General features: G+C 41.4%; 1 protein-coding gene across 1 annotated transcript in view; it reads right to left on the bottom strand.

The window, feature by feature from the left end:
• The window catches only part of inppl1b (inositol polyphosphate phosphatase-like 1b), a 148,134-nt gene that overhangs the window by 89,055 nt on the left and 38,865 nt on the right, over positions 1-20,214 (bottom strand). Inside the window, exons 2-4 of the mRNA XM_061930597.2 lie at positions 17,964-18,274; positions 4,416-4,479; positions 1,677-1,815 (exon numbers count right to left, since the gene is read on the bottom strand). Of these exons, the coding sequence (XP_061786581.1) occupies positions 1,677-1,815; positions 4,416-4,479; positions 17,964-18,100 (340 nt within the window). The 5' untranslated portion in view covers positions 18,101-18,274. The remainder of the gene's footprint in view (positions 1-1,676; positions 1,816-4,415; positions 4,480-17,963; positions 18,275-20,214) is intronic.

Raw genomic sequence — 20,214 nt, 5'->3', positions numbered from 1 at the left:
AGTGTGTTGCGTATTTAAAAGTTGACTATTGTGCAAATCTAACTTGTTTTAATGATATTCTAACGAGGGGTACACAAAAATATTTGGTTCTCATCCGAAAAGCGATTCTTACTCGTCCCAATTCTAAATTGATTTATACTTTTCAAAAAGTCCATCCAGGGCAGCACGGTGTAACAGAGGTTAGTGCATGTGCCTCACGATACGAAGGTCCTGGGTTCAATTCTGGGCCGGAGGGAACCCACGCAGTCACGGGGAGAACATGCAAACTCCACACAGAAAGACCCCGAGCCCGGGGATCGAACCCAGGACCTTCATATTGTAAGGCACATACACTAACCTGCGGCTCTTTTGTTTGAGGACAAACGTTATATGTGTGTGTGTATGCTTCACTGATGAGACTATTTGGTGAACACCCCTTTGTCCTACTCATTTCGGCGGTTCTTGAACTCACCATAGTGTGGACTGTGACGCAACAGTTTGTTTACATGTAAAATCTTCCGCTCCTTCTTTGTCTCATTTTGTCCACCAAACGTTTTATGCTGTGCGTGAATGCACAAAGCGCGCTTTGTTGATGTTATTGACTTGTGTGGCGTGCTAATCAGGCATATTTGGTCAGTGCATGACTGCAAGCTAATCAATGCTAACTTGCTATTTAGCCTAGCTGCATCGTTATGCCTCGTTTGTAGGTATATTTGAGCCCCGTTAATATCCTTTACTTTTATCCTCTTTGTATATAATTTATATTTGCATGTCTCATGACACATTATCTATAGGCTCGTAGAAAATGGATGGATCTGATACCAAGTAGCTACAGGATCATACATTGATCATATTCAAAGTCCTCATGTGTCCTGGGATGTAGTTCCTCTGAGTTTATAAACATAATATGAATTGTTTTTTTAAATTTTGTGACAATCAAAAATATCAATGTAATCATAGTAGTATCGACTAGATACACTCTTGTACTTGGTATCATTACAGTGGATGTCAAGTGTAGATCCACCCATGGCGTTTGTGTACATTGTGACGCCGGTGAGCTGTTGTATCCTCCTTACGGTGTGTAGTGAAGCATGTCCTGCAGTGATAACGATACTTGAAATAAACTGACTTTATTTGTCACCATGGAGACGAGGATTAGTGATTTAGAAGTAGCTAAAACACTGCTGATTGCTGATGAACATTAGCCGCTAACTAGCCAGCCATGTCTTAAAGCGTTTCAGTGTTATAACTTCACATTTATTTTTAGTTTTTAAGCAAAAATACATCCATTTCCAAGAATGATTCCCAAGCGCGGCCACCGCTGCTGCCCACTGCTCCCCTCACCTCCCAGGGGGTGATCAAGGGTGATGGGGCAAATGCAGATAATAATTTCGCCACACCTACTGTGTGTGTGACAATCATTGGTACTTTAACTTTTTAACTTTTAACTTCTCCCTTTTCTGTCTACACAATGTGTCTGCTTGTAAGTACTTTGTGTGTGTGCGCGGCCGAACATGCTCCTCTGCTAATAAAACCAGCAATGTCACCACGTGGCGACGACGCGCCGTCATGCCTGTTCAAAAAAAAAATATCACAGAGTATAGTACCGTTTTTGATTCATTAGTACCGCGATACTATACTAGTACCGGTATACCGTACAAGCCTAATAGGGACATTTTAAAGTTTAGAGGTCTTACCTGAGCTTTCGTCCCCTGTGTCTGCGTCACGGGGCACGGGGTAAAGCAAAGGGGTGACCAAGCCTTTGTGGGGGTGCTGGTATCCCAAAACAAGGTCTTCCAGAGTCCGGAAGCAGTTGACCTGCACTCCTTGTGTAGTCTGCTAACACACACGCACTTTAATCTCAGAAACATGACATATCATTATGAATATTGAGGTAAGATAGATGGATGATCATTTACTGGAGACCCGACAAGAAAACACAGACAACTGTCCCTTCGGCCTCTTTTAAAACAGTGCAATAAATTGATTTATTGGTCTCAGTGTCTGTCTGGAACACTTAAAATAGCATTCCATACCCACAAAGATCTCTTGAAATACAATTAAAAAGGAGTCAAAATGTAATACGAGACGGTGAGGGACAAAACGGGGCCCAAAATATCTCAGCGGCTCACTTGGAAAAAAGACAAAGAAGAAAGGAAAGCGTCTTGTGAGCTGAGGGAGCAAAGTCAGGGAAAGGGGGAGATAAATGTCTGGGAGTTGTGCACTGATGGCAGTGGAAAAAGCGAGAGAGCAACCCAGCTGGAAGCAGAACATTTTAAAGCGTTGAGGTGACTTTTTAAAAAAGATGTTACAGCTAAACTTGACACTGGTCATGTACACTAAGTTCCTTTCTTTCTGCTCTTTTATGCCGTCGACAAACCCCAAAACCAGTGAAGTTGTCATGTTGTGGAAATGGTAAATAAACACAGAATACAATGATTTGCAAATCCTTTTCAACTTATATTCAATTGAATAGACTGCAAAGACAAGATATTTAACGTTCGAACCGGAAAACGTTGTAATTTTTTGCAAATATTAGCTCATTTGGAATTTGATGCCGGCAACATGTTTCCAAATAGCTGGCAAAAGTGGCAAAAAAGACTGAGAAAGTTGAGGAATGCTCATCCAACACTTATTTGGAACATCCCACGGGTGAACAGGCTAATTGGGAACAGGTGGGTGCCATGATTGGGTGTAAAAGCAGCTTCCCTGAAATGCTCAGTCATTCACAAACAAGGATGGGGCGAGGGTCACCACGTTGTCAACAAATGCGTGAGCAAATTGTCCAGCAGTTGAAGAACAACATTTCTCAACCAGCTATTGCAAGGAATTTAGGGATTTCACCATCTACGGTCCGTATTATCATCAAAAGGTTCAGAGAATCTGGAGAAATCACTGCACGTAAGCGATGATATAACGGACCTTGGATCCCTCAGACGGTACTGCATCAAAAAGCCACATCAGTGTGTAAAGGATATCACCACGTGGGCTCAGGAACACTTCAGAAAACCACTGTCAGTAACTACAGTTGGTCCCTACATCTGTAAGTGCAAGTTAAAACTCTACTATGCAAAGCGAAAGCCATTTATCAACAACACCCAGAAACGCTTTGCTGGGCCCAAGCTCATCTAAGATGGACTGATGCAAAGTGGAAAAGTGTTCTGCGGTCTGACGAGTCCGCATTTCAAATAGTTTTTGGAAACTGTGGACGTCGTGTCCTCCGGAACAAAAAGGAAAAGAACCATCCGGACTGTTATAGGCGCAAAGTGTAAAAGCCAGCATCTGTGATGGTATGGGGGTGTATTAGTGCCCAAGGCATGGGTAACTTACACATCTGTGAAGGCAGCATTAATGCTGAAAGGTACATACAGGTTTTGGAGCAACATATGTTGCCATCCAAGTAAGGTCTTTTTCATGGCCATCAGGCACACGAACAATAACAAGATCTGATAGCTCAGTTACAGCTCATGTTATTTTATTCTGTGTTATATGTGTTTTATGATGCATGATTGCACCAAGTAAAATTCCTAGTTTGGGAACCCGTTCTCAAACAATGGCAATACAAACTATTCTGATTCTGGTGGACGCCCCTGCTTATTTCAGCAATACAATGCCAAGCCACATGTTACAACAGCGTGGCTTCGTAGTAAAAGAGTGTGGGTACTAGACTGGCCTGCCTGTAGTCCAGACCTGTCTCCCATTGAAAATGTGTGGCGCAATATGAACCCTAAAATAGCACAACGGAGACCCCGGACTGTTGAACAACTTAAGCTGTACATCAAGCAAGAATGGGACAGAATTCCACTTCAAAAATGTGTCTCCTCACTCCCAAAATGTTAAAAGGAAAGGCCATGTAACACAGTGGTAAAAATGCCCCTGTGACAACTTTTTTGCAATGTGTTTCTGCCATTAAATTCTAATTTAATGATTATATGCAAAAAAAAAAAAAAAAAAAGTTTCTCAGTGTGAACATTAAATATCTTGTCTTTGCAGTCTATTCAATTGAATATAAGTTGAAAAGGATTTGCAAATCATTGTATTCTCTTTTTATTTACCATTTACACAACGTGCCAACTTCACTGGTTTTGGGTTTTATAGTAGAGGTTGTAATCAGACAAAATGGACTTGCTGCTTATTGTGTGGAGTGTGCACACAACAATAACAATACATAAGCACACACCCACCAGCCATGGACCTCGTGTGGGGGTAGAATGTGTGACACATGAAAACAAGTCTTCTCACAGCTGCTGATCTCATCCTACAAGCATCCAACCACACACGGCACACATGCCAATGGAGCAACAAAGTTGCTGGGAACCTAACAGAGGACCTTCTCTTCTTCTCCTGACAACACACATTGTTTCATGTCATCTTTGTTTTACGACTCGGGACAGGACATTTCTGTCGGTCTCACATGCTCTGGGGGATGCACTCACCTGGACTGCCAGGAGACCGTCGTCATCGGGAAGGATGCGATACGTATGAACATGGCGCTGGAACCTACGGAAGAAAGACAACTATAATGTGAATACTGAGATTAAACACAGGTGAATATACCGAACAATTAAAAGGCCACGATACACATAAAAGGTTCACATGCACTATAATGGCATCTAATTAAGGACTTGATGAACACCTGGATTAGAAAAGATATGTCCTAAAGATAAAAAGTTAAAGTACCAATGATTGTCACACACACACACTATATATATGCACATATATATATTTATATTTTTATACATATATATATATATATATATATATATATATATATATATATATATATATATATATATATATATACATACATACACGTATATACAAATGTGTGTAAATACATATATATATATATATATATATATATATACATACATACACGTATATACAAATGTGTGTATATATATATATATACATACATACATCCATCCATCCATCTTCTACCGCTTGTCCCTATACATATACATATGTAGACTTATATATGGATGGATCCATCCATCCATCCATCTATTTTCTACCGCTTGTCCCTATGCCGTGTTGCTGGCATCAAATTCTAAAGTTAATGGTTATTTTGCAAAAAAAAAATGTTTATCAGTTTGAACATCAAATATGTTGTCTTTGTAGCATATTCAACTGAATATGGGTTGAAAATGATTTGCAAATCATTGTATTCCGTTTATATTTACATCTAACACAATTTCCAAACTCATATGGAGACGTGGTTTGTATATATACTGTGTATATATATATATATATATATATATATATATATATATATATATATATATATATATGTCTTAATAAGGTTATCCAAAAAATAGTGCTCGATACCGTAGTAGAGCGCAATATATGTATGTGTGGGGAAAAAAAATCACAAGACTATTTCATCTCTACAGGCCTGTTTCATGAGGGGGGTACCCTCAATCGTCAGGAGATTTTAATGGGAGCATTCGCATACCATGGTTTATATAGGGCACAGAGTGGGTGGGTACAGGCTGGCCTAGGGGCGTGGTGATTGGTTCATGTGTTACCTAGGAGGTGTTTCCGTCTATGGCGGCATGTTGTTACAATTTCGCTGCGCTTGTTGAGGGATGACAGGTCTGGACGGTAGATAATAAACAGTTTCTCTTTCAAGCATAGGTTGCATCTTTTATTACCACTATTGTAAGGTGTGCTGGATGCAAGAATTAGCCATGTTATTGAATATTCAACATTATTGTCTTTGAGGTCCCAAATGTGTTTGCTGAGTTCTGTGGTATTTCGCAGGTTTTTGTTCCTGAAAGAAGCCTTGTGGTTGTTCCATCTGGTTTTGAATTCACCCTCGGTTAATCCTACATATGTGTCGGATGTGTTAATGTCCTTGCGTATTACCTTAGATTGGTAGACAACTGATGTTTGTAAGCATCCCCCGTTGAGGGGGCAATCAGGTTTCTTTCGACAGTTACATGCTTTGTTGGTTTTGGAGTCGTTCTGACTGGGGGTCGACGGCTCATTTGCAATTGTTTTGTTGTGGTTTGAGATGATTTGTCGTATATTGTTCATGCAGCTGTAGCTCAATTTGATGTTGTTCTTGTTGAATACTTTTCTTAGGTTGTTGTCTTTGGGAAAGTGTTTGTCAATCAGGTTGAGGAATTTGTGTCCAATGTTCGTTGAGACGTTTTTGCTGTATGGGGGGTTGTACCAGATGATGCCGTTTCGTTTTCTGTTCTTTTTTGGCTGGTTTCCTGGCGTGGGTTCATAGGTGAGGGTGAAATTGTATCCGCTTTCATCAAGGGCTTTTTGGTACGGGGGGGTTGCTTGGTCAAATTCAGCTTTGCTAGATGACAGCATCGATAGCCTTTTATTGATTCCGGTAGGTATTCTTTTCGTGGTGGTGGGTGGATGGTTGCTGTCATGGTGCACGTATTGGAGTGTTGTGTTGGGTTTCGTGAATGGTTGGTAGCTGTTATTTCTCAGGTTGAAAGTGACGTCAAGAAAGTTGACGGTTTGCTTGTTGGCTTCAATCGTGATCCGTAGGCCGTTCTCAACACAAAAATCAAGGACAAAACACCACTCAACCAATGGAGAAATACAGCAGCAGTAATCAAATGGTTCAACAACATCCAAGACAAACAACAGCACAACTTTATCTCCTTTGATATCGAGGAATTTTACCCTTCCATCACGCAAGACCTACTGACTCAAGCACTAGACTTCGCCTCAGACTACGACTCAATCACAGGCAACGAAAGAAACATCATCATCCACGCAAAAAACTCCATTCTCACCCACAACAGTACACCATGGCAAAAAAAGAACAATGCAACATTTGACGTCACTATGGGAAGTTTTGACGGAGCAGAAACGTGTGAACTCGTTGGGAGTTTCCTCCTCTCCCAGCTCGCTAGCCTCAATCTGAACCTTGGTATTTACCGTGATGACGGACTGGCAGTGTGTCGCGCCTCGCCAAGGAGCAGCGAGAATACCAAGAAGCGCATATGCCAAATTTTCAAAGAGAACGGCCTACGGATCACGATAAGCAGGGGTGTCCATGATAACGTTGCTTGGATGGCAACATATGTTGCTTCAAAACCTGTATGTACCTTTCAGCATTAATGGTGCCTTCACAGATGTGTAAATTACCCATGCCTTGGGCACTAATACACCCCCATACCATCACAGATGCTGGCTTTTACACTTTGTGCCTAGAACAATCCGGATGGTTCTTTTCATCTTTGGTCCAGAGGACACACGTCCACAGTTTCCAAAAACAATTTGAAATGTGGACTGGTCAGACCACAGAATACTTTTGCACTTTGCATCACACCATCTTAGATGAGCTCGGGCCCAGCGAAACCGGCGGCGTTTCTGGGTGTTGTTGATAAATGGCTTTGGCTTTGCATAGTAGAGTTTTAACTTGCACTTACAGATGTAGCGACCAACTGTAGTTACTGACAGTGGTTTTCTAAAGTGTTCCTGAGCCCATGTGGTGATATCCTTTACACACTGATGTCGCTTTTTGATGCAGTACCGCCTGAGGGATCGAAGGTCCGTAATATCATCATTACGTGCAGTGATTTCTCCAGATTCTCTGAACCTTTTGATGATATTACGGACCGTAGATGGTGAAATCCCTAAATTCCTTGCAATAGCTGGTTGAGAAATGTTGTTCTTCAACTATTTGCTCAGACATTTGTTGACAAAGTGGTGACCCTCGACCCGTCCTTGTTTGTGAACGACTGAGCATTTCATGGAAGCTGCTTTTACACCCAATCATGGCACCCACCTGTTCCCAATTAGCCTGTTCACCCGTGGGATGATCCAAATAAGTGTTTCATGAGCATTCCTCAACTTTCTCAGTCTTTTTTGCCGCTTGTGCCAGCTTTTTTGAAACACGTTGCATGCATCAAATTCCAAAATGAGCTAATATTTGCAAAGTTTTCCAGTTCAAACATTAAATATCTTGTCTTTGCAGTCTATTCAATTGAATATAACTTGAGAAGGATTTGCAAATCATTGTATTCTGTTTTTATTTACCATTTACACAACGTGACTTCACTGGTTTTGGGGTTTGTAAAGAAACATTTGCAGAGTCTTTCTGCATAAATAACGTATGCAACGTATGTATCTGCGGCTACAGATAAAATGTAGAGTAGTTTTATATTGCACTAATAAAGTATCATATTGTATGCATGTTTACACTGTCATTCAACATCCAGCAACAGTTTGCTTTACAAATGCAGATTTTTCCGCAACTCTACTTAATGTTACGGCCAGTGAGAGTACACCGTTTAGTACAAGAGTACGGATCAAACTTCCAAATGCACCCAAAACCAAAAATAGCCTAAATGAGAGAATAGAGAAGAAGGTTGGGGGACAAGGGAGCGGTACGGGCGGCCCAGCTCAGTTTTCAGGAATGCATCTGGCGCGGGCTGAGGACCAGTCAGCATAGTGTGGTCACCGGAGCTCCCGCCCTCCTCCATGGGGCCCGAGGGAAGAAAGAAGGAGTGTGATGGGAAACGGGGAATCTGGAGCCAAAGCTTTAAAAACTGGCTGGGATGGACGAGCCCATGCGTCAGGAGAAGTCAGGTTCTTGTGACGGCCACAGTAGCACATTTGCTGTCTGACCATCTTGTGGTTGTCGGGGGGGAGTGAACCCTAGGAATAATCTTTTCAGGCGGCAGAAAAGTTGAGGTTTGAAATCCATACAGGGCTTATAAAAGTATGGCTTTCGCGAACCCACCTCCTCTTTTAAAGGGGAACATTATCACAATTTCAGAAGGGTTAAAACCATTAAAAATCAGTTCCCAGTGGCTTATTATATTTTTCGAAGTTTTTTCAAAATGTTACCCATCACGCAATATCCCTAAAAAAAAGCTTCAAAGTGCCTGATTTTAACCATCGTTATATACACCCGTCCATTTTCCTGTGACGTCACATAGTGATGCCAACACAAACAAACATGGCGCATAGAACAGCAAGCTATAGCGACATTAGCTCGGATTCAGACTCGGATTTCAGCGGCTTAAGCGATTCAACAGATTACGCATGTATTGAAACGGATGGTTGTAGTGTGGAGGCAGGTAGCGAAAACGAAATTGAAGAAGAAACTGAAGCTATTGAGCCATATCGGTTTGAACCGTATGCAAGCGAAACCGACGAAATCGACACGACAGCCAGCGACACGGGAGAAAGCGAGGACGAATTCGGCGATCGCCTTCTAACCAACGATTGGTATGTGTTTGTTTGGTATTAAAGGAAACTAAAAACTATGAACTAAGTTTACAGCATATGAAATACATTTGGCAACAACATGCACTTTGAGAGTGCAGACAGCCCAATTTTCATCAATTAATATATTCTGTAGACATACCCTCATCCACTCTCTTTTCCTGAAAGCTGATCTGTCCTGTTTTGGAGTTGATGTCAGCAGGCCAGGGAAGCTAGGGTCGATATTTTTCTCATGATCATCTTCGGTGGCATAAGGGACGGTGTGAGCCAAGACATCCAGGGGGTTTAGCTCGCTCGTCTGCGGGAACAAACTGCCGCCATTGCTTGCCGTGCTACCGAGGGCCTTTGTCCCTGAATAGCTCACACACTCCGGCAGATTCAATGGGGGTCTGGCGGCAAATTTCTTTGACTTTATCGTTGGAAATGCATCTGCTTTGAGTGTCGCAGGATATCCACACATTCTTGCCATCTCTGTCGTAGCATAGCTTTCGTCGGTAAAGTGTGCGGAACAAACGTCCAATTTCTTGCCACTTTCGCATCTTTGGGCCACTGGTGCAACTTGAATCCGTCCCTGTTGGTGTTGTTACACCCTCCGACAACACACCGACGAGGCATGATGTCTCCAAGGTACGGAAAACAGTCGAAAAAACGGAAAATAACAGCTGATTTGACTCGGTGTTTGAGAAAATGGCGGATTGCTTCCCGAAGTGACGTCACGTTGTGACGTCATCGCTCCGAGAGCGAATAATAGAAAGGCGTTCAATTCGCCAAAATTCACCCATTTAGAGTTCGGAAATCGGTTAAAAAAATATATGGTCTTTTTTCTGCAACATCAAGGTATATATTGACGCTTACATAGGTCTGGTGATAATGTTTCCCTTTAAAATAGAGCAGTTTTATGTAGGTAAGACATTTTCAGGTACAACTTAGAAGAAGAAACACCTCAACCTCTAATAATGTCACTCTTTGTTGTCTTGGAAGCGGATTTGGTTCACCTTTAGGTTGCGCTCATTTAGCATTGCACCTTCAACTAGGGTTGTCCCGGTACCAAAATGTTTTTCAATACTTTTCAAAATAAAGGTGACCACAAAAAATGTCATTATTGGCTTTATGTTAACAAAAAATCCTAGGGTACATTAAACATATGTTTATTATTGCAATTTAGTCCTTAAATAAAATAGTGAACATACTAGACAACTTGTCTTTTAGTAGTAAGTAAACAAACAAAGGCTCCTAATTAGTCTGCTGACGTATGCAGTAACATATTGTGTCATTTATCTACCTATTATTTTGTCAACATTATTAAGGACAAGCTGTAAAAAATGATTATTAATCTACTTGTTCATTTACTGTTAATATCTGCTTATTTTCTCTTTTAACATGTTCCATCTACACTTCTGTTAAAATGTAATAATCACTTATTTTTCTCTTCTTTGATACTTTACAATAGTTTTGGATGATACCACAAATATAGGTATCGATCCGATACCAAGTAGTTACAGGATCACGCAATGGTCATAATTTAAATCCTCATGTGTCCAGGGAATATTTACTGAGATTATAAATAATATAAATAAATTAAAAAACGATTTTGTGATGCAAAAAATATCGATGTAATCATAGTAGTATCGACTAGATACGCTATTGTACTTGGTATCATTACAGTAGATGTCAGGTGTGGATCCACCCATCCACGTATCCTCCTACGGTGTGTAGTGAAGCATGTTTCACTATTTCACGTCCTCCAGTGATAATGCTACGTGTAAGAAACTTACTTTATTTGTCGCCATGGAGGCCAGGATTATTGATTTAGAAGTAGCTAAAACACTGCAGACTGTGGATGGATGTTAGCCGCTTGTAAACAAACAAAGGCTCCTAATTAGTCTGCTGACGTATGCAGTAACATATTGTGTCATTTATCTACCTTTTATTTTGTCAACATTATAAAGGACAAGCTGTAAAAATGGATTATTAATCTACTTGTTCATTTACTGTTAATATCTGCTTACTTTCTGTTTCAACATGTTCTATCTACACTTCTGTTAAAATGTAATAATCACTTATTCTTCTCTCGTTTGATACTTTACATTAGTTTTGGATGATACCACACATTTGGGTACCGATCTGATACCAAGTAGTTATAGGATCATACATTGGTCATAAGTTAAGTCCTCATGTTTGTGAATATAATATGAATAAAAACAAAATAAAGAAAAAATATTATGTGACGATAAAAAATATTGATGTAATCATAGTAGTATCGACTAGATACGCTCTTGTACTTGGTATCATTACAGTGGATGTCAGGTGTAGTTTGTTTACATAGTGACGCCGGGGAGCTATTGTATCCTCCTACGGTGTGTAGTGAAGCATGTTTAGCTATTCCTCGTCCTCCAGTGATAACGATACTTGTAAGAAACTTACTTTATTTGTCGCCATGAAGCAAAAATACTGCCAATTGCGGATGGACGTTAACTGCTAGCTAGCTAGCCATGTCTTAAAGCACCTCTTCCAGAGGGTGTTTCAGTGTTATAACTTCACCTTTATCGTCAGTTTTTAAGCCAAAATGCGTCCATTCTCCCTTTTCTGTCTACACACGTGTCTGCTTGTAAGTACTCCGTGTGTGTGCGTTGCCGAACATGCTCCTCTGCTCGTAAAACCAGCAATGTCACGACGTGACGACGACGCACCGTCATGCCTGTAAAAAAAAAAAAATATGGCGAACCGGTACTTTTCAAACGGAGTATAGTACCGTCTTTGATTCATTAGTACCGCGATACTATACTAGTACCGGCATATTGTACAGCCCTAGAAAGATGTAAGCAAAGTTATGTAGCTGGTACACAATTGATCCAAAAGTACTTTAATTAATTACAAAGATGTAAGCAAAGGTACATAATTGAACCAAAAAGTACTTTAATTAACTAGAAAGATGTAAGCAAAGTTATGTAGCTGGTAAACAATTCATCCAAAAGTACTTTAATCAATTACAAAGATGTAAGCAAAGGTACATAATTGAACCAAAAAGTACTTTAATTAACTAGAAAGATGTAAGCAAAGTTATGTAGCTGGTAAACAATTGATCCAAAAGTACTTTAATCAATTACAAAGATGTAAGCAAAGGTACATAATTGAACCAAAAAGTACTTTAATTAACTAGAAAGATGTAAGCAAAGTTATGACGCTGGTACATAATCGATCCGGTTTGCATCTACCATGTGTCAAATTGGCCGCAGATTTGGGTCAAAATCAATGCACATGACACCTGATGGGTTTTGTTCAAGATGATTTTGAAGACCTACGAGCATACATGTAACGTTATTTAATCATTAGACAAATGGTCAACGACAATTAGTTGCTAAGTCCCGCCCCCCGGCAAAGATGTTTTGCTTGATGGCGGCCAAGTTCTGATCTGGACTTTACACACATGCGCTTGTCAATCCCCTAAAGGTAAGCATTATTTTTAAATTTTGGTGGTGGTAATTGGGCTAAACGCCGGGAAGTTACAGTGGGTGCTTTTTAAAGCGCGTTCAGCTGTGTGAGAAATTTCAAGTCAACGTTTGGGGGAGGTAATAACAGTGTATCTGTCCAAAAAATAATAGCCCAGGCAACACAGTCAGGGTGCATGTTAGGTCAAACGTTCTCTCTTTTGGGTGCAGCTGTTCAGGAAAATGGGAGCTGGCTTGCAAACACACATACAGTAGTGGTCAAAAGTTTACATACACCTGTAAAGAATTAAATGTCATGGCTGTCTTGAGTTTCTAATCATTTCTACAACTCTTATGGGTTTTTTTGTGATAGAGTGATTGGAGCACATACTTGTTGGTCATAAAAAACATTCATGAAGTTTGCTTCTTTTATGAATTTATTATGGGTCTACTGAAAATGTGAGCAAATCTACTGGGTCAAAAGTATACATACAGCAATGTTAATATTTGCTTACATGTCCCTTGGCAAGTTTCACTGCAATAAGGCAATTTTGGCTTCTGCTTTAATTTTTGACCACTCCTCTTGACAAAATTGGTGCAGTTCAGCTAAATGTGTTGGGTTTTCTGACATGGACTTGTTTCTTCAGCATTGTCCACACGTTTAAGTCAGGGAAGGCCATTCTAAAACCTTCATTCTAGCCTGATTTAGCCATTCCATTACCACTTTTGACGTGTGTTTGGGGTCATTGTCCGGTTGGAACACCCAACTGCGCCCAAGACCCAACCTCCGGGCTGATGATTTTAGGTTTTGGAGGTAGTCCTCCTTTTTCATTGTCCCATTTAGTCTCTGTAAAGCACCAGTTCCATTGGCAGCAAAACAGGCCCAGAGCATAATACTACCACCACCATGCTTGATGGTAGGAATGGTGTTCCTGGGATTAAATCAGAATCAGAATCAGAAATACTTTAATAATCCCCGAGGGGAAATTAACATGTTCAGCACAATCCCATTCAAGAGCAGACAAACATTACAGGGAGACAGAACAGGATCGCTGACGGGTCTGCCAACTTCCGGCGTCCCTTACAAAATGGTGAGAAACAGGTAAACGCTATGGTGGGGGGGTGAGAAAAAAAAAATTCAGTCTGTGCCTGGGCCCCTGGAGAGAGGGTCCAGACTGAGGCCAAGGAAGAAGAAAAAACCTCTTAGCCATCCATCTATCCATCCATTTTCTACAGCTTAATCCCTTCGGGGTCGCGGGGGGCGCTGGAGCCTATCTCAGCTACAATCGGGTGGAAGGCGGGGTACACCCTGGACAAGTCGCCACCTCATCACAGGGCCAACGCAGATAGACAGACAACATTCACACTCACATCCACACACTAGGGACCATTTAGTGTTGCCAATCAACCTATCCCCAGGTGCATGTTTTTGTAGGTGGGAGGAAGCCGGAGTACCCGGAGGGAACCCACGCAGTCACGGGGAGGACATGCAAACTTCACACAGAAAGATCCCGAGCCCGGGATTGAACCCAGGACTTCTCAGGACCTTCGTATTGTGAGGCAGCCATAGTACACAAAAACATGTGTGTAAGAGGGAAACATCAAAGAACACAAAGGACATTAAAGGCATTAAAAGAGCAGAGCTGATGCAACCACCCACTTCTACACACAGCCACAAAAGTAAAACAACAAAAAAACAAAAAAACAAAACATATACACTGTGGTGACCTCTGTGGTGTTCCACGCCATCGTCTGCTGGGGTGGGGGGAGCATGGCCAGAGACAGGAGCAGACCCAACAAAGCAACCAAGAGAGCCGATTCCACCCTCGGCCACCCACCAACTCTCGGCCAGTGTTTAGTCCGCATGGATGAGCGAGGATACAAAGGCCTCCAAACATATTGCTGGGTATTGTGGCCAAACAGCTAAATTTTTGTTTCATCTGACCACAGAACTTTCCTCCAGAAGGTCTTATCTTTGTCCATGTGATGTCAGATGAAACAAAAATTGAGCTGTTTGGCCACAATTCCCAGCAATATGTTTGGAGCAGAAAAAGTGAGGCCTTTAATCCAGGGAACACCAGGCCTACCGTCAAGCATGGTGGTGTTAGTGTCACACCGAGGTGAGGGATGTCTTGTCTTGGTTTCTTCTGTCTTGTGAATTGCATGTTTTAATTTGAAAAGTAACTCCTCTCGTTTCAGGTCACTTGCCCTTCCTTTTGTTGTCATCAGTCTGACGTCATCCCTGACCCCTGATTGTTTCCACCTGTTCCCCATTACCCTCATGTGTCTTATAAGCCCACGCCTCCCTTTGTTCTGTGCCAGATTGTCTCGTTTATTCGTGCCTCACTAGCATCCTGTCCATGCCTTGCCTCGTCTCATGTATGAATACCTTGTTCCTGAATTCCTTCGGTTGATATTTTGAGTTTCCTTTTTCTCCTCCTCAGCAGAGTGATGTTGTGTTATTTAGTTTTGCAGCCAAAGTGGTTGAGTTTTCAGTTTTGCTTCCTTTTCCTCAATTTTTTGAGTGACATCTTTTGTTAACCTTTATTAGATTAGAGACCGTGTAGAAGTTTCATAGCCATTGTTTCTTCCTCCTGTTGGAGCGTTTTTTGTTTATAATACATTTCATAGAATATACGGCGCATACTTGCCAACCTTGAGACCTCCGATTTCAGGAGGTGGGGGGGGGGGGGGGGGGTCAGGGGGCGTGGTTAAGAGGGGAGGAGTATATTTACAGCTAGAATTCACCAAGTCAAGTATTTCATATATATATATATATATATATATATATATATATATATATATATATATATATATATATATATATATATATATATATATATATATATATGTGTGTGTAGGATATACTTGACTTTCAGTGAATTCTAGCTATATATATATATATATATATATATATATATATGAGAAATACTTGAATTTCAGTGTTCATTTATTTACACATATACACACACATAACACTCATCTACTCATTGTTGAGTTAAGGGTTGAATTGTCCATCCTTGTTCTATTCTCTGTCACTATTTTTCTAACCATGCTGAACACCCTCTCTGATGATGCATTCTGCTTCTTCTCCTTGTTGTGTGCGCAGTTGTGCACTGCACTCTCTAAAAGCTGTAGATGTTATTGTCACATATGCATGTACAGTAGATGGCAGTATTGTCCTGTTTAAGAGTGTCACAACATTGCTGTTTACGGCAGACGAACTGCTTTACGGTAGACGAAAACGTGACTGCTGTTGTTGTGTGTTGTTACCGCGCTGGGAGGACGTTAATAATACTGCCTAAGAATAAACCCACATAAGAAACCAAGAACTCGCCCTCCATAATTCTACAGTTATAACGTGATTGGGCAGGTACGCTGTTATATTGTGGGAAAGCGGACGTGAAAACAGGCTGTCGACACGTCACTCAGGTCCGCCTGAATTTCGGGAGATTTTCGGGAGAAAATTTGTCCCGGGAGGTTTTTGGGAGAGGCGCTGAATTTCGGGAGTCTCCCGGAAAGTCCGGGAGGGTTGTCAAGTATGATACGGCGCCAAGTATAGTTTGTTATTGTTTTTGTGTTTTCCTCCTGTCGGAGTGATTTTCTGCTGTTCCTTTTTTTTGGAACCTTTTTCGCCGACTAGTTTAGTTATAGCCTATATTGAATTGCCCTGACTCTGGAGGTGAAAGGGAGCTTTCAAAATAAAAGCCTGACGAATGAATCCCTACTCTGCATCTGAGTCTTATCTTTTGACCAAGCCTGACAGTTAGTATTATGCTCTGGGCCTGTTTTGCTGCTAATGGAACTGGTGCTTTACAGAGAGTAAATGGGACAATAAAAAAGAGGATTACCCACACTTGCCAACCCTCCCGGATTTTCCGGGAGACTCCCGAAATTCAGCGCCTCTCCCGAAAACCTCCCGGGACAAATTTTCTACTGAAAATCTCCCGAAATTCAGGCGGACTCAGGTCCATGAGGACCTGAGTCCGCTAACCCACAATATAACCAGCATACCTGCCCAATCACGTTATAACTGTAGAATAATGGAGGGCGAGTTCTTGGTTTCTTATGTGGGTTTATTGTTAGGCAGTTTCATTAACGTCCTCCCAGCGCGGCAACAACACACAACAACAGCAGTCACGTTTTTGTATACCGTAAAGCAGTTCGTCTGCCGTAAACAGCAATGTTGTGACACTCTTAAACAGGACAATACTGCCATCTAGTGCATTTGATGAAAGCACTTTTGTGCGTGCCACACATCAATGCATCATCAGAGTTCAGCATGATTAGAAAAATAGTGACAGAGAATAGAACACGGATGGACAATTCAACCCTTGACTCAACAATGAGTAGATGAGTGTTATGTGTTTGTATATGTGTAAATAAATGAACACTGAAATTCAAGTATTTATTTTTTATATATATATATATATATATATATAATAAAATTTATATATATATATATATATATATATATATATATATATATATATATATATATATATATATATATATATATATATATATATATATATATATATAGCTAGAATTCACTGAACATCAAGTATTTGTTATATATTATATATATATGAAATACTTGACTTGGTGAATTCTAGCTGTAAATATACTCCTCCCCTTTTAGCCACGCCCCCAACCACGCCCCCTCCCCCCACCTCCCGAAATGGGAGGTCTCAAGGTTGGCAAGTATGGGATTACCTCCAATTTCTTCAGGACAACCTAAAATCATGAGCCTTGACGTTGGGTCTTGGGCGCAGTTGGGGTGTTCCAACAAGACAATGACCCCAAACACATGTCAAAAGTGGTAAAGGAATGGCTAAATCAGGCTATAATTAAGGTTTTAGAATGGCCTTCCCAAAGTCCTGACTTAAACGTGTGGACAATGCTGAAGAAACAAGTCCATGTCAGAAAACCAACAAATGTAGCTGAACTGCACCAATTTGGTCAAGAGGAGTGGTCAAAAATTCAAGCAGAAGCTTGTGGATGGTTACCAAAAGCGCCTTATTGCAGTGAAACTTGCCAAGGGACATGTAAGCAAATATTAACATTGCTGTATGTATACTTTTGACCCAGTAGATTTGCTCACATTTTCAGTAGACCCATAATAAATTCATAAAAGAAGCAAACTTCATGAATGTTTTTTGTGACCAACAAGTATGTGCTCCAATCACTATATCACAAAAAAATAAGAGTTGTAGAAATGATTGGAAACTCAAGACAGCCGTGACATTATGTCCTTTACAAGTGTATGCAAACTTTTGACCACGACTGTACATGGCGTCATGTCGATAATGTAGAAAGATGATACTGATGATTGTGTCGTCTACTCACAGGAGGCACAGAGCGAAGGCTTCTGGCACGGACTCGCTGTCTCTCAGCAGGAAGCTTCCGTCCCTCCCGGCTTTCGCCAGCAAGTCCTCGGCGTGCACGCGGCTGATGTCACGGTGATACCACGCTGCCGTCGCCATGGCGACCGATGTGGAGAGCCAGCCCGGTGAAGGTAGTCCACATGAGGAGAGAGTTTTTGGCCTCGGAGGAGGGGGATCACAGGGGCGTGACGCTCGTCATCTTCACGTTTAAAGTCTTTACAAGAAGGCGATCTGAATAATTTCACCAGCCTGGGTCGCCTTTGCTAAAGTTGGCTGCATGGAAAAGGCAAAAAATAAAAAAGAAGAGGTTTAGAATCCCCAGTCTTCCTTGTATGGAGACCCTGTTCCAGGTCTGCCAGGTGTGTGTTTATGTATTCCAGGGCGAGGGAGAGGAGGGGGGAAGGAAAAAGAGCGAACGTCAACACACAAACACAAAACGCCTTCTTGTTGTCCCAAAACAACATGCAGACGGGAAGAGAAGGCGAGAAAAGAGCGGCGGCAGATCGTGTCAGTCCGCACTGAGAGGCATGCAAGCAGAATCCAGACCGATTCAAATGATTTCCCAGCTCGGTTGCCATATAAGGGAACAGGAACACCCTCCAGAGAAGTTCAGCCGATGACTGTACTCGTCTTTTCCAGGGCCAGATTCCACGGAGAGGCAGGCCCGGTCCTCCTGGTGTCTCACTTTCACGCTGGCACCAGCGCCGCAAAGTCCACACGGCCCCGGTCCGGTCGGCATGTTTGTCAGAGCCCAGGGGTGGGCCGAGGGAGAGACGAGCGCGGGCCGAGGAGGTGACTCCACATTCCTTCGCCAGCCATGTGTGAAACAGCAGATCGCTTCCTCTCGCCTGTTTTCGTCTTCCCCTCCCCAGGCCGTCGCTTTCCTGACACTCAGGCAGAAAAATGAGTTTGCAGATGTGCTGCCTGGCCAGCCCCCTGTTTCCCTCACAGCCTATTTATAGATTTAAGTGACTTATTTAGGTCTCCTGTCCTCTATTGTATTTCTTCAGCCAGCATATGGTTATGATCAAGCCGTGCTATTTATTTTTGCCTGCCTATTCAGCCCTCCTACTTCCCTGCTTGCCTGCGAGAAAAGTCAGTGGGAAGCTGCTCGGTTCCATATTTGCTCCTCAGCCTCTCGCCGTACTCAGCAGAAATGCCAGAAAGGCACAGTCAGACAACTTTGTATCCCACTAATTGTTTATGCTACCATAGATTCTCATTGACATTTATAGTTGTTGGGTTTTTTTTGACAGTTTAAGAGTTTTTAACAGTTAAAGTTTAAAAGTACTGACAATTCACTTTTTTAACCATATTGAGCCTTTGTTTGCCTTCAAAATATACAGTGTTGGGACTAACGCGTTACAAAGTATACAAAGCCGTTACTTTCGGCGGTAAATAGTAATCGAACACATTATTTTTTATATTCAGTAACTCAGTTACCGTTACTACATGATACGTTACTGTGTTATTTTACGTTATTTTTTATGTAGTATCGGCTAGAAACTGAGAAGATCTGAGTGTGTTTTATTGGAGCGCTGCGTGTGTGTGTGTGTATGTGTGTGTATAAGTGTGTGTGGGAGGGGGAGTGTCTGTGTTTACTAACAAGACATGGCGAAGCCCGAAGCCGAGTTTCTTAACATGGAGATATTCTCACTACTTTTATTTTGTCGACCACAAAGAAAAGAACATTTTAGCTAAATGTAAGTTGTGTCTTGGATCAAAGATCCTATTCTAGCAATTCAAATCTGCTGAAACAGCTACAAAAGCAACATGCTTCGACGAAGCTAGTAAAGAGAGACACACTTCACCTCCTAAGCAACAGTGGCTGGATTTTAACGAGGCACTGCGCACTGAAGGTACACACACTCTGTCAATTCTCTTATATACTGTTGCTCTTTCATTCTAGACTTCTAGAGTGTTTGATTATCACATCACTCTAAATATATAGACTATAAAGTTCACAAACATAAAGAGGGATGCTAGTGGGCCAGGCCAATCTTTCCTTATCTCTAAACTAAAACTGGGGAAATGTGTAGAGTGTTCTGGGCTTCAGACATGATTTTATTTTAGAATTCCTTGAGAAAAAAACGCCTGGTTAGGCTTTGTGTATGTAGTGTGTGCCTTCCTTGGTTTACAGCTATGTTGTTATTATGCTGTATGTTATGTTGCAGCTATTTAAAATAGTTGTGTCAATTTGTTCTGGCCTGAAA

Source organism: Nerophis lumbriciformis, linkage group LG36 (assembly GCF_033978685.3).
Source record: "Nerophis lumbriciformis linkage group LG36, RoL_Nlum_v2.1, whole genome shotgun sequence".
Lineage (NCBI taxonomy): Eukaryota > Metazoa > Chordata > Actinopteri > Syngnathiformes > Syngnathidae > Nerophis > Nerophis lumbriciformis.
Note: the sequence above shows the minus strand (reverse complement) of the source record. Positions and strands in the feature narration are given on the sequence as shown.